The 14,528-nt window shown below is 44.7% G+C and overlaps 1 protein-coding gene across 6 annotated transcripts in view; it reads left to right on the top strand.

The window, feature by feature from the left end:
• SLC8A3 (solute carrier family 8 member A3) overlaps positions 1–13,469 on the top strand; it is a 125,872-nt gene extending 112,403 nt beyond the window's left edge. For 3 of the 6 annotated variants that reach the window (XM_045823568.1, XM_045823566.1, XM_045823572.1), the window contains 5 exons: positions 2,545–2,562; positions 6,384–6,508; positions 7,003–7,102; positions 8,779–9,054; positions 11,373–13,469. In XM_045823568.1, the coding sequence (XP_045679524.1) occupies positions 2,545–2,562; positions 6,384–6,508; positions 7,003–7,102; positions 8,779–9,054; positions 11,373–11,749 (896 nt within the window). In that variant the 3' untranslated portion in view covers positions 11,750–13,469. The remainder of the gene's footprint in view (positions 1–2,544; positions 2,563–6,383; positions 6,509–7,002; positions 7,103–8,778; positions 9,055–11,372) is intronic. The other 3 variants (XM_045823570.1, XM_045823569.1, XM_045823571.1) reach the window with 2 other exon arrangements.
• The last annotated feature ends 1,059 nt before the right edge of the window (positions 13,470–14,528 follow it).

The following is a 14,528-nucleotide window of genomic DNA, read 5'->3' as shown; positions in this document are numbered from 1 at the left end:
GTGTTCATTTCCTGGTATCCTGTCCTGTATTGTCCTTTGGGTTAATTTTTGGTTTCTTCAGTTCTTCCCATATTTTGGTATCGGACTATAAGGTGAAAGGTCATAAAGCTTGATTGTCTAGACTCAAAATCAATGAAAACCCATCCTGATTTCTAGAATTCCCTGCTGTTCTTGGAGTGAGAAACAGTACAGTGGAAATTGCTTTTCATTACGACTGCTGCATGGGAGAGTCTTAGGTATTCACAATAGCACAGTCTCTGCACGCTGAAAATGACAATGGTATTCTAAAAAAAAAAAAAGTAATAATAAAGGCCTGGATTTGAAATAGGAGATTCTATTCTTGGCAAACAAAGCACATTTCAGAGGTATGGTTAAAAGTGTTGGACAAGCTGGGGGAGGAGGAAAGAGAGGATGGATAGGAAACAGTTGCCCTGGAGTGGAGTAGAAGTGGACTCCTGAGAGCAATATTGAGTATAATAGTCAAGGCTGTCAGTCCTGGGCATGGACATTGATCTCAGGTGGAAAGGGAGAGCCCTCTCCCCCAAGCATGGGGCCTATTTTTGCCTCCTCTTGCTGCATTCATGGGTTCACCCTGACAAGCTGCCCTGATGCCTCCAGTTACTCACCGAACTGTGTTGTTTCCTGCTTGTCCCCGAGGCATCTGAGCATGGATAGGTGGTTCTCACCTGACCCTGAGAATCAATGCAGGTGAAAGTTCAGCTCCAGCTGCTCTCAGCAATAGCAGCTGGAAAATACCTGGGACATATCATGTCACTCAAAGTTGGGCTACATGGAATACACTGACCCATCTTTAATTGCTAGGTGGAAAGTCCCAGATCAGAATGACCAGAGAATGGTGAAATTCCAGCAGACTGCAAGCCATCTTGCTGTGCTAGGGATGATCTTGGTGTTGGGAGTTATGACTAAGTGAAAAATAGGGTAATAAGGACTTTTTGGAAGAGCTGCCCCTTGTCTAGCCTACCTGGGTGCACTGATGTATTTGGGTCTCTGGTCTCTACTGGAAGTAGGGCCAAGAGGGGCTCCTCCATGCAGATCAATAGAAGGAGCAGAATGAACAACCCCTCTTGTTATCTATCTCTCTATCTATCTCATGATAATAGAGAGATCCATGGATCCATTTTCCCTTGGAATTCCATATGGGAGAAACCAGAAAAAGTCAATTGCTGTTCTCTTTGCTTTTATACCATAAACATTCTGGATCCACAGTTGTCTTCAGGGACTATGAATACAGGATGATGGATCACAGTTCTGAATGTACTCTTAAAGATTTTTAGAAGAAACAATTCACAGACACCCCCCTTCCACTCCTTAGCAATCTCTGTCAGTCACCAGTTACACAGGAGTATGTGGCAGGATATTCCCAGACTTTCACTGAACAAGAGCCAGGAATTAAAGGGCTGTGTTAAGACACCATCAAGATGAAAATGTATGTCTCAAGAATTTTTTTTTTATTTTTCAACCTTGAAATCTAAAAGAGTTCAGCATAAGAACAAATTGAGGGGCTAGGGACAACCTATGTGGGATACACCTTTAACTCAGCTTCTCAGTCCATATAGAGACCTTGTATTTGTCATCCCCCATTTATGAATAACTTTTTATGAATATGACAGTCTCTCTGGTCCAGAATATCTGGGCTCTAATTTAGCCTATCCTTTCCAGAACAAAAAGGCCGCCATCTAGAGATGGAGCACTATGAATTTATGAAAAATACAATTACCAAAACAGTCAGCAAATAACAACTAGTTGCAATGACTTTGCTAGGCACAGGTGATACAAAATAGTAGGAGTACACAGCCTTGAACTCCAGGCTATATCTATACATAAAATTTTTTTTCAAGGAATACGTTCTACTGGTATTTCTTTCAGAGGAACTCAAAGTTTTGGCCAACATGGTAGCTAGGAAGCCATCAGTGGCTATGAAAATGTTATGAGCACTGGGAAGCTGAGCATGATCTAATTATGAGGTTAGGGATGGAAGATCCAGAATGGGACATGGATACCAAAACTCTTATACACCATTATTCAGTGCCCTGAGCTCCTATTCCAGCCCCACAGTCATATTCTCCATGGATAAGCCAGTTACTCTGATAGGGTTGCAGTCTGTATACAGTTTTCAAGATAACTGGATTCTCACTCTTTTCCAAAATGGATGTAATAGCCTGATTCCTTAGAAGATCACAAATGACCAGCCCTTTCTCTGTTTCACCCACTGGTTCCCCCATCCTTGTTCCTCTCTCCCTGGCCCACAGAGCTGCAAGGAAGGTGTGGGGGAAACTCTCATAACTGCAGGGCCCTGGTGCTCAGCAGTCTCTCCAGCGGCTCACACCTCTTGCTGTTGCTGCTGTTGCTGCTGCGCATGCTCCCAATGCTGCCTCTCGCATGTGGCTGCAGAGCTCTCTCACCAAGTAAGCTCACTGCTTCTTATGCTGCTGCAACCACAAAGCCTGGGGATACTTTCAAGATGGGACCTTAATGCTCTTTCCTTTTCTTTCTTCCCCTTGTCTGGTATCCATTTGCAAACAGCGCTCCTGTTGTCTCCAGGTAAGAGGTGCCTTGCCCCGTCTTTTCTACTTCTTGCCAGTGCTGTTACTTAGTTTAAAACCAATGTCCTTTGATTTATTTAATAGGAGCTGTAAGCTCAAGTTAATGCAACAAGTTCTCCTAAAGACTAGGACATTGATTTCCTCACTTGAAGTAATCATAAGGAAATAGACAATTCCTTGAACACCGTTTCAGTCAGTGTTTGTGGGTAAAGGTATAGGTTGGTTCTCTCTGAGACCAGAAAGGGAATTGAAACTTACCAAAGAGCCGGTGGTTCTTAATTTATCTGTCATCTCATGTTTTGAGGCAAGAGAGAATGAGAGTCAGAGCTGAATCTCCTAACAGGATCATGATGGAATTGGAAAGAAAATACTTTGATCTTGAGTGATCTAGGGAAAAATAATCCAGGAGCTGCTGTGAGAACATGAAAAGCAATTTTGAAAGAATCTGAAATTTTGCAGACCCTGGAGATCTTCCATCTTAGCACGGCTAAGGTTTGAATTGCTAGAACTTTGATTTATTTGTCATGGATACTTGAAGTCACATGTGACGTGAACAAGAAGAGTTAGGGTATAATGGGGAGGGGGTAATTATCTGTCTGGAAATAGAAATTTTAGAGATGTTACTTTAAAGAGATTCTCATGCAGAACCTAAAACCTTCTGCAGGACATACACCCACTTTGAGAGCATGTTTGAATCATGGAATCCAATGATAAACATCTAATTTTGTGAGCAGATACAAAAGCATGCCCATCACACCCAGCACTACTACAGCTCATGGTACAGGCAGAGTGAGCTATATAGGATATCTCAGTATATATTGAAAGAACATTTTGCATTTCATAAGTTCTATGAACATATAAAAACTTAAGATCTTTAAGAGGCAAAGCATCTTATAGAATGTATTGGTGTTCAAAGCCACCTGTAGGCTACACCCTAAGTTTGAAAAGGGGAAATGTACATAGTACACATTTGTCCTTGGTGCCTTAAACACAAAAAATATGTAGGAAAATTCCTACATTTTCCCTTTCTGAAAAAAGTTACCCCAGCTTCCTTAGCTTTTTGCTTTCCCTTTGTACCAATAGGATATGGACTACCTCCAACCCCATATTTTGCACTAGTCTCCCAGGGTATTGCTGTCTACCACATCTCCACTCATCCTCTTGCCTGAAAAGATATTTGGGCTTCTTTGTTCAAACTTTTGCCTCCACCTCTCACCAACCATATAAAACAAAGACTGTGATTTCACTTAAGCTTCTTTATCCTTTAAGCATATTTGCACAAATACCAATAGAAGCTTAAAAAGGAAAAGAAGGTATTATTTCCTAGATATTTTCAATTCAACCTACTGAAACTTTAATTTAGGAGCCCTTGGTTAGACTTTAAATTTACTGGAAATTTTAAATTTTTGTTTGAATTTTCCTGGAAGGACAGGCAAATGCAATTAACAGTGCCTGGTGGTGAAAGATGGAGAATAAATACATTCATTCTGAGCTACAGCACCAAGTTCAGGGGCCTGGAAGTGAGAGCACTGGCTGTTTTACCCTACTTCTTTTTGCAGATGTCTGTAGAGCATTCATGGCAATTTATTCCTCTCTGTCCTGGCAAGCTCTTTGTTCTTCCAATATCCATTCAACTTTTCATCTTATTCTTTGTCTCCCTCTCCTTCTCTGTCTCTCTTTCTCCCCTCCTCCTTTTTCTAGGTTTGAGAGTGTATTTAGTCAGTCTGAATATCAACATCACCTGCCATGTATTCTCTTTACATGAAATTCTGAAGATTCACATAAACAAGTGGTCAGAATAAAAATGTTTTTTTAGGTCTGAGACTTAGTACTCTCTCAACAAATTAATGTGAACAACATAAAATTAATGTGAGAAAAACAACAATTTTCATTATTACAAAAATAAAAAAGGGAGGAGTTGCTACCAAACCAAAACACTAAATTAGAGTTGACTCGAATAGAATCAGATATGTATATTACTTCTATGGGGCTGAGGGAGATCCAAAGACAGAGGATTGGTTATTTGTCAAAGACATTTCTTCAGGAAAGCTAGATGGAAAAACTGTCACCACAGAGGTGGACAGGTCAGTAGGTTGATCAATATCCTGCCAGATGGATATTGTGCTAGATTGATTGCCAGACAAGGGGTTACACAGGTACATTTGTATGTCACTGGAGAGCTCATTATGCTGGTATAAAGTTCTGGTGGCACATGTAAAGTACAACATGGGGGAATTGGGGAGGGGAGAGTGGAACAATACTGTCGCTGCTGGAATAGTCACTGCTGTGTGGGTCTGAACCCCACAGGTGGAGGAAAAGAGTACCCATGCTTTTGAGGAATCTATATCTTTTTCCAAAGGCTTTTTCTCAGAGTGGCTTGAAGTCTGGCTTCTAGGATCACTGACTTCATAGCCAGAACTCTGGAGGTACCCAGACTTACCCTAGAAATAACTAATAAGAGACTCAAAATTAATGAATTAAAAGAAGTCAGGCTGCTAGAGAGTGTCTGTTGACTTAAAAGTAGAACCTTGAGAAATACTTGTTTCTGAAAGCCATCACCAACACTAACAGCAGGACAGCAGCACCACGGACAGCTCCCAAACACTTTGCAATTGCCTTCTGTGTTTGGTGCCAGAAGCACGGAGTGGAACAGCCAGTTCAGGGATCCTCTCTGCATGCCCTTACCATCTTCATTCAGACCAACTAAGAAAATCCTCATATAAAATAGGCTCTTCTGCTTGGTAACTTACATCCTTGGCTTATCTTTTCCTTGAACTTAAAGAGCTCGAGTCTCATCCCTCCCCACGTTGTACTAATTCTCAAGATACAAAAGAAGATCTTTGTGGTCTCTGACCCATTCCTTGAGATTATCCAAAGACCAGAGGATCTCCCTTGGATATTTACTGTGTGGAATGAAAGCAGTTAAGGAGATGAATAAAAGAATTAATTGCATGCAAGAATGTGGACTTGGATGGAAAAGTGTTTAAACAAGCTCTGAAAGAAACAGGCTGCCAAGAGCAATTATCTAATCAAAGGGGAATAAAAAGATTCAATCTCTATTTCACTCTAATCCAGAAAACATGTCTTCATGGTGAAGTGGTCTTAAAATGGACTCTACAGCAGAAGTGGAAAAAATTCTAATAATTCGACATGAGAAGAGACCACTGGTAAATGACTCAAAGATGCTGAGGGACACAGGAATGCCTTAGAACAAATATTTGTGTTCCACAAGAAATGTGCCAGCTTCCTATAGAAATCCTAGGGACCTTTCATTGGAAAATGATGAAATTTGGGGGGGGATAATATTAATTTGTATGAAATGTAGATATTCCTGGAAACATCCCTGCTTTCTCATTTACAAAGGGGATAGTGCTGAGAGTGTTGGAAGCAGATGTTAATATAAACCAGTGGACATTACCCTTGGTTTGAATGTGCCTCTGACCTCCAAGAACTCTTAGATGAAGTAGCTGAACAGTCAGGCACAATAGTTTAAGGTAGTTCAAGGTCAAGAGATATGGTCCCATCTCTCCAGTATCTTACCAAATAACTTGGGGGACCTAAGGTCTTTGGGTCAGGTTGCCCACTGAGGTATAAAACAGAAAGAGGGGTGCCTATTCCAGGTCTGCAGGGAAACCTTTTATGGTCAGATGGCCATAAAGTATTCAGCACTTTATAGAAATAGGCACCAAAAGTATACAAAATCCCCATTTCCCAGAGCTATTTGCTTTATGCCCACTTCCCAGGCCTAATACAGTTAAGCTTTTGACTTTTAGGGAATGGAGAACATGCTAAAGCTAGTCTGATTTTGTTTTGTTACAGAGGTGACAGACAGGAAGCTGACTGTGGAGGAAGAGGAAGCCAAGAGGATAGCAGAAATGGGAAAGCCAGTATTGGGTGAACACCCCAAACTAGAGGTCATCATTGAAGAGTCCTATGAGTTCAAGGTCAGGCTATAAGTGAGATCTAATTGAATAATAGAACCATGGGGTGGGAGGTAGATGACCCTGAGCTCTGTCCCCATATTACCACTGATTGTGTGATTGCAGTGCTGGCTGTTTTGTATTCGGGGAATATTGTGAGGAAATATAACATAGCATATGGAATAAATGGGCTATGATGTCTCACTGCTATGGTTTAACTGTATTTTTTAAACAAAGATACTAAAATGTATTTCTCCAGGGCAAGGTTCATTGATATCATTACTGTTATTCTCTGTTATATTACTCTAAATATCCAATGTCAGCAGTTACAATAAAGTAAAGGGAAAGAGAAGGATTGTCCTAGAAGAAATCCTCCAAGACTGTTCCATGAGTAGCTTGCAGATTGCATGTGGAGCACCCTGGGATGCAGGAAGTCTTTCATTCCCTTGAGGCACCAGGCTCCTCAATGGTTCTGAGCATTCTAACCTCATGGCTCCAAGTTTCTGTCTGTCTGACAGAGCACAGTGGACAAACTGATCAAGAAGACAAATCTGGCCTTGGTTGTGGGGACCCATTCCTGGAGGGACCAATTCATGGAGGCCATCACTGTCAGTGCAGGTAAGAGGGTCATGGGATGGGCACAGGCCCTGCTGGGAGAAGCAGGTAACACCAGAGAAGGAATTAAACAGCCACACCAATAGCCTGTGAATTTCTGGGAAGGCCTCAGTGTCCAGTCCTCCCAGCCCTGGCCCTGGATGCTTGTCTGTTTCACTGGTCACTTTGGAAAGGTCTCCTGGGGTAACTAAAAGAGCATGACTAGCTCTGGTTTCAAGTCCTGGTTCTGCTGCCTGAACTGGGACAAGTTATTCTATCTGGGCTTCCATTTCCTTATCCAAAATGGGAACTATCACTACCTTTCTCAGAACAGGAAGTAGAAAGGTACAGAGTCTGGTACCAAACACAAATCCAGTAAATTCTGGTTTCCATCATTCTCTCCTCTCATTAATTTGGCCTTCACTTTTGTAAAATGGGGAACCACTTTGATTTAGAGATGTGGAGTCTGGAGTTCATATAATCTTTGCATTGACTCGCTGACATTTCTGCACCCTGGATGATGCCAAACCTTTCTCTCGGCATTCACTGACAGACTCCCTCAGTGGGAACCCACAACACAGCCAGTATTCCCAAGGCCTGCAGATGCCAAGTCTCATCACCACCACCAAGATTGCCTCTCAGCACCACTGAGGCCAACTTGTACTGCCTTGTCTCTCTTCATGAGGCCTTGTTGTCATAGCAACCCATGGGGTCACATATCCCTGAAGCGCCAGAGCCACTTGCAAAGCACGGCCAGGACAGAGGGCTGCTGCTGCTGATACCCCACTTCTCACACCACCAGTTTTGGATACTCCCAGTTCCCCCTCTGAGGACCTTCCTTTGCCCCTGAAGAGACAATAAATGGAATGTAGGCCAAAGAACCTAACCCCCTCCCTTTTCAAATGAAGGAACTAAGGTTCAGGAACAAGAGGTGACTTACCTAGGTTATAGATTCTCTTCGTGGAAAAGTTGCAATTGGAACCCAAGTGTCCTGCCTCTTGCTCTTTCAAAACCTGGCTTCCACTAGTTGTGTCCAAACACTCCAGAGGTTGCCCTTGACGAGGTGCCAGTGTGCCTCAGCACATCCTCTCCTCTTGGTCTGCTGAGTGGGCAAGTCTGCCCACATTTCCTGCCAAGGACAAACAGAGCCTAACTCTGCTCTGTCCCATGGGATTTTTGGAAGCTGGCAATGGCTCTCTGGTAAACCCACATGATCTGGAATGACAGTTGTCCCTCTGGGAATGGATAACGACCAGAACCACGAGGTTATTACATCAGTCATGTCAGGGAAATTAGAGAGGAGCCCCACTGGCATCCAGTGAAGAGTGGGCACACTGCTGATTTCACTTTTCTTCACCTAGGCAACCAGTGTGGCCCACTCTACCCACTCTCTCTTTCCTCCATTGCCTTGGCCCTCTGGTGTTCTTCCATGCTAGCTCTTAATCTCTGTCCTCTCTTGTTTATTCTCCCATCCTCTCTATGCCACTTTCCATTCAACTTGACCAGTGGTGCACTCCAGCTCATTTCCCATCTCTCAGCTGCTTGCTGGTGCCCATGCCCTGGCCTGTGTCAATGGCCCAGGAGGGAGCTGGAGGCTCCCTGCAGCTGCTGACACCTGTGATGTGGCTTAGACTCGATCTTCTTGAGAATGGGGATCTGACGTCTCTGCCCCTTCCTGGGCCTGTTTATCTCACCTCCAGCAGGGGACGAAGATGAGGATGAGTCAGGTGAGGAGAGGCTGCCGTCTTGCTTTGACTACGTCATGCACTTCCTGACAGTCTTCTGGAAGGTGCTGTTTGCCTGCGTGCCCCCCACAGAGTACTGCAATGGCTGGGCCTGCTTTGTTGTCTCCATCCTCATCATCGGCATGCTCACGGCCATAATTGGGGACCTGGCCTCCCACTTTGGCTGCACCATTGGCCTCAAGGACTCTGTCACAGCTGTTGTTTTTGTGGCATTTGGCACCTCTGTACCAGGTAAGAGTAAGGGATGCTTGAGTTTGCAAAGAGAGTATTACTGGGTTTAAGTGACCCCAACCCTCTGCCTAATTATCTTCCTTAATATCTCAGATCTGAGCTTAACAGACCCTCTGCCCCTAAGGTGCACAGAAGTCAATCAAAGTGATTAATGATACCATTACTAATGATAGCCAACATTTCTTGAGCAGTTGAATGTGTTGGGCACTAAGCAATTTACATGTTTTATCCTTGTAATACTCACCAAAACCATATTCAATATGGACAGTTGTTAGGCCCACTTGACAGATAAGAAAACGGAAGCCCACAGAGGTTAAGTTACCTGCCCAAATAAGTGGCTTAATTTTTTAACCTTCATATTCTATGAATAGGCCACCAAAAATGTAACTCAAAGAATGTAGATGATGTTCTCCTTCCATTTCCTTCTGGCAGGCCCTGAGAAGCTACAGCTTAGCCTGCATGAAGATGTCATAGTAGATAAATGCCCACAGCATTGCTGGCCTTTTCTACTTAGAAGGACACCTGTGAGCACAGAGTGTTTTCCACAGGGACAGGAGAAGGAAGCTCAGTGATCTCGTGTCCTCTCATATGATGAATTACATATTTTTTTACAAATACCTGAAGATGAACAAGCATGCATTTATTCATTCAGTAGACCAATATTTACCAAGCCTGATAGAGTCTTGTGCTAGTGGCGGGAGTGAAAGTGGGAGGTGAGACACACATGCATCCCCTCTCCACATGGAGTTTACAATCTAGTGAGAGATTACACTCAACTGCCATAATTAAAATCATCTCAATAAGTTCCATGAAGAAAAAGTACAGATTCTGTACAAGTGTAAAACAGGGGACCAGGGATAGGCTGGGTCAGGGATTGGCTTCCAAGAGGACATATGTAAGCCGGGCTAGAGCGACAAATAGCAGTCAGCAGGTAGCAGGGTCTGCATTAGCTCAGGCTCCTTACCTGAAGCCTGAATTCCTGCTAGCCTTCCAGTCACCACAGGAGGAGAGAGTATCTTCCTACACAAGGGTTAGGCTGAATCTCATCAGACAGTACTCCACTGGCTCGACCCAGGGAAACCCTTCCTAGCCCAAGAAAATAAATCCCTCTGGAGAGTAACTAAATCCTCCCCACACCACAGCAAAGACGAGTGGAATTATTTATATGTTGGTGATGCAAGAGGTTTGGCTATTATGGAAATGCATCAGGTCATAGAAAATTAGATGGGTGATCCAGGGTAGGCTGTGGAGGACGTGCCCTGTGATCTCTGTTTTTGAGGTCTCAAGGGACTGGAACTATCAGAGAGGAAGGAGCAGATGGGGAAAAAGGACAGATGTGGGAAGAAATTGCAGAGGATCAGAGGAAAAAAAAAAGCAAGAAAAGGCAAGAAGTTTTCTCTGGGAGATATGAGAAAACTGGCCACGAGGAGGCAAGCCCGGATCGCAGGGAGAGTTTGGGGCACCTCCAAGTTCTTGCAGTTGGTCCAGGGAACAGCTGGTAGCCGTGGGCACTTGAAGAGGTGATGCTATGGTCTACTCTGCTAATTTGGTGGCTTTGGTTGAATCTCTTTGGACACAGGGTGATGGTATGCAATGGGCCCTTCTGTGAAGGTTTCGGGATCAAATCTCTTGCTAACTTCCCATTTGACCTTGGGTAGATTCCCTGACCCTTATTTCCCTTACCTATAAAATAAAAAGGTGACTAGATGTCCCAATAGTCCCTATAGTGCCTACAATCCATGCCAACATCTAAAGTCAAACAGCCTATAGGGTCATGTGCTCACATACTAAGTGCAAAGGCAGAGCCCCTCTTCCGTGAGTCCACACAGCTCACCTTGCACATCCTCATCATGGTTCCCAGTGTGTCCTCTGACCCGCTAAATCCAGCAGCATCTAGCACAATGCTGTTACCACGGGTCTTGAGCAATGAACTGTGTATCTAAATAAAATGCCCCAGGTGACAGTTACAATCAGGTATCTACTCTAAGGCACTTCCCAGGATTTCAAGGCTCCAGGGGAAGGTATTATGGGTTAGCAAACTTCCCTTACTGAAAAAATAGTCAAAGGAGAACAATAAACTCACTTGGTAAATATCAGGACCACGAAGGCCCTTAGGAATCTTTCAGCCTCTGGCAGATGAGGAACGGGAAACTCAGAGACGTGACATGACTTGTCCAAGGCCACTTAGGTTGTTAATGGCAGAGCTGCTTCTCCTTCCGGGGTTCAGTTCACTAGCCCAAGCTGCCTTTTGGATGTAAAGGTAGGCCGTCCTCATCTCAGCCTCCCTCCAACTCCCATTTATCTCTGCCTTTCTCCAGATACGTTTGCCAGCAAAGCTGCCGCCATCCAGGACGTGTATGCAGATGCCTCCATTGGCAACGTCACAGGCAGCAACGCTGTCAATGTCTTCCTGGGCATTGGCCTGGCCTGGTCCGTGGCCGCCATCTACTGGGCCATGCAGGGACAAGAGTTCCACGTGTCTGCAGGCACGCTGGCCTTCTCCGTCACCCTCTTCACCATCTTCGCATTTGTCTGCATCAGCGTGCTCTTGTACCGCCGGAGGCCCCACCTAGGCGGAGAGCTAGGTGGCCCTCGTGGCTGCAAGCTTGCCACGACTTCCCTCTTTGTGAGCCTGTGGCTCCTCTACATACTCTTTGCCACGCTGGAGGCCTACTGCTACATCAAGGGGTTCTAAGCCACAGACGAGGCCTTGAGCTGGGCAGGCCTAGGACTTCTCCTGCGAGGACACTTCCCCACCAGGGACCTCCCTGGGATGAGCAGCCCTGGAGAGGCAGCTTCAGGACCCGAGCTCCAGGAACTTCACGCAACCTGCGCCCTCGCGGTGATCTGGAAGGGCAGTCTTAATCCATCAAACAGAATGGAGGAAACATTCACTGTACTGAGTATTTAATTCAGTACAAACCAACAACAGCAACAAATCCACCTCCACCCATCATCCCACCCATGTCCCTGACCTGTAGCAAAGGTCAGATCCTTTCACTGTCTTGTGTTTCACCTTCTGATTATTCCTGTGCTTCTACTTTCCTTGAGGGCAAGGGGGCTCCTCCTTTCTGTCCAGTCCGATGCCCCCCTGTTCTCTCACTCAGCTGGTGGGATGTGAAAGTGAGGCATAGCCATGTGGCTGGTTCTGGGCTCTCTTTTCATTGTCATCATTATTGTGGTTGCTTTTGTTTTTCCATCAGGTTTTGCTCATCGTTTGTTTGTTTTGTCTTTTCTTTCTGACATTAGTGCCAAAGGTGCTGTGAAGGAAGGTCTGAGCCGAAGGCCGGGGGCATGAATTTTCACACGCTCTCCCACTCCCTGGGTGGCAGGTGCCTCTTGGCTCTCTCAAGGTCTTGTCCCCCATCTCCCTTTTGCCTCTGAATTTTTAGGTGGACTGATGACGTTTAGGTGGAAGTCAGTTTGTGCGCCCATGCAGGGCACCAAAGAATGAGGGTGGTGGCTAGAGCAGGAGGAGCTTCATAGGCTTATGTCAAAATCAAGTTTCAAAGACAAAGTCATTGTTCTCTTCCTTGCCAAGCCTTTCAAATTCTGTCTCATGGTGTCAATGCCTATATGCTTCTTCTGCAGGAAGACCCACCAAATGGGAGATATGGGACAAAAATAAGAATGGTGTGTAACGACAGAGGGCAGCTGGAGAAACAAAAGTGATTTTTGCCTTCTTGAGTATCTTTGGCTCTGTAATCTGAGGCAGGAGAGCAGGCATGTCCCACTAGTGAGGATCTTTAAGGGGGAAAGGTATTTAACATGTCAGCACCTCTGAGAAAGGTCATTTTTACCGCCCCTGGCTGTCGGATGCACCGCACTAAGGGGTCTGACTATATTCTTGAGGTAATGTAAAAATTTAGAGGTTTGTAAGACAATGAGGGGCTCCTTTCACTTCTCCTGGATCCCTAGGTTATGTCTGAAAGCAATTTCACAAGATAGGAATTGGAATTCCTCATCTCTCCCACATTCCTTCTTATTTTTAAACCCCCTGAAGCTCTTTTTCCAGCCTGTAGGCTATTTCTCACCCCAGTAGGTGGGATCTTAGTTGCCAGAATCCCATGGAGCCTGGGTTTCTAGAAAAAGAGATTGCTATGCCCTCCAGACCTTCTCCCGACTAATTTTGAACAGACCTGGCTTTAAAACACACACACACACACACACACACACACACACACACACACACCATGTGAGATGGCCACAAAACTGCTCACAGAGCTTTAGGCTTTCTGCATTGACATAAATACATTTTTTAAGGGGAAAAAAGAAATTAAAAAACACCTGTTTAATTTTAAACACATTTTTTAAGAAAAAGAAATAACGAAAAAGAAACCGTGCTCATGTCATAAGCTATGTTGACACTTGCCAGTGGAAATGTTGGGTTGGTTTAAAAAAAAATAAAAGCTCTACTTATATCTCTCTAAATACAGCTTGCTTCTCCCTGTGTTTCTTCAGGAGAAGGTCCAGGGAGCCACCTTGGGTTCCTTCTGGAGCAGATGTGGTTGAGGTGAAGGTGTCACCTCCTATTTGTATCTTTCATCTCCTCAGATGCCAATGTGCCGGACACAATATTTTTAAAGCCAAAAATACTTCTGGGAAGTTCCACTTGTCAAAATCTGGACTTCAGGCACTAGAGAACACCCGAGGTGGAGCTGTGATAAAGGGGAAAGAAATCTTTGTAAGAGAAGGGCATGGTGGGGCAGGGTGCCAGCTAGGCTGACAGTGCCCTTAATTTATCATCAACAGTTGTATTCATTCATTTGTTTGCTCATCATTCATTTAACAAGTGTATTTCTATGCATCGAGCTCCATTCTGATGATGCACAAAGAGTAAGATAAAGTTACAGACCTCAAAAAGCTCACAGTCCAGAGGGGGAAGTAAAACACCTTTTAACCAAGGCTCTTCTGGTTATGAGAAACTGAAACCTGTTAAACGAGTTCAAGAAATGGCAATATTACAAAGGCCTGGGTGGGGGCAGGGGGCACAGCCGGCCATAGGGCCCTGAAAACCCATTGGAACCCAGGCCATTCTACTTCCCCCAAAGCACATCATCTCCTCCTCCTTGCTTCCTTCTCCCTGTGGGCCAGTCCCTCTCTTCTCCCTCCGCTTTGCTTGCTCATACATGGCCCAGCCCAGCCATCAGCCTTGATGCTATGTCATGACCTTGCAGCTCCATCTCCCCAAAACTAACTGCAACATCCCCTTTTTAGTCTGAGTGCAAATTTTCATTGACAAGAATGTGGCCTCTTCCCCATCCCCAAAAGCCCATTCCCAGAAAGTGCAATTCTTTGCAGAAAACTGTGTCATGTGGTTGGGGTACCTGTGGATGGGTTGCTTTGTGTCATGTGTCCGCCCTTGGTCTGAACAACTCAGGTAAGAAGAGGAGGGTAGTGAGCACATTGTATGTTCTAGGGTCCTTCCCAAAAGCCAAGTGATGGGAAGGAGCCAGTGAAGCATATGAGCCAAC

This window comes from Phyllostomus hastatus, unplaced genomic scaffold (assembly GCF_019186645.2).
Source record: "Phyllostomus hastatus isolate PE091 unplaced genomic scaffold, TTU_PhHast_1.1 phas_scaffold_501, whole genome shotgun sequence".
In the NCBI taxonomy this organism is placed as follows: domain Eukaryota; kingdom Metazoa; phylum Chordata; class Mammalia; order Chiroptera; family Phyllostomidae; genus Phyllostomus; species Phyllostomus hastatus.
The sequence above is the reverse complement of the archived record's forward strand: the minus strand, read 5'-3'. Positions and strand labels throughout refer to the sequence as shown.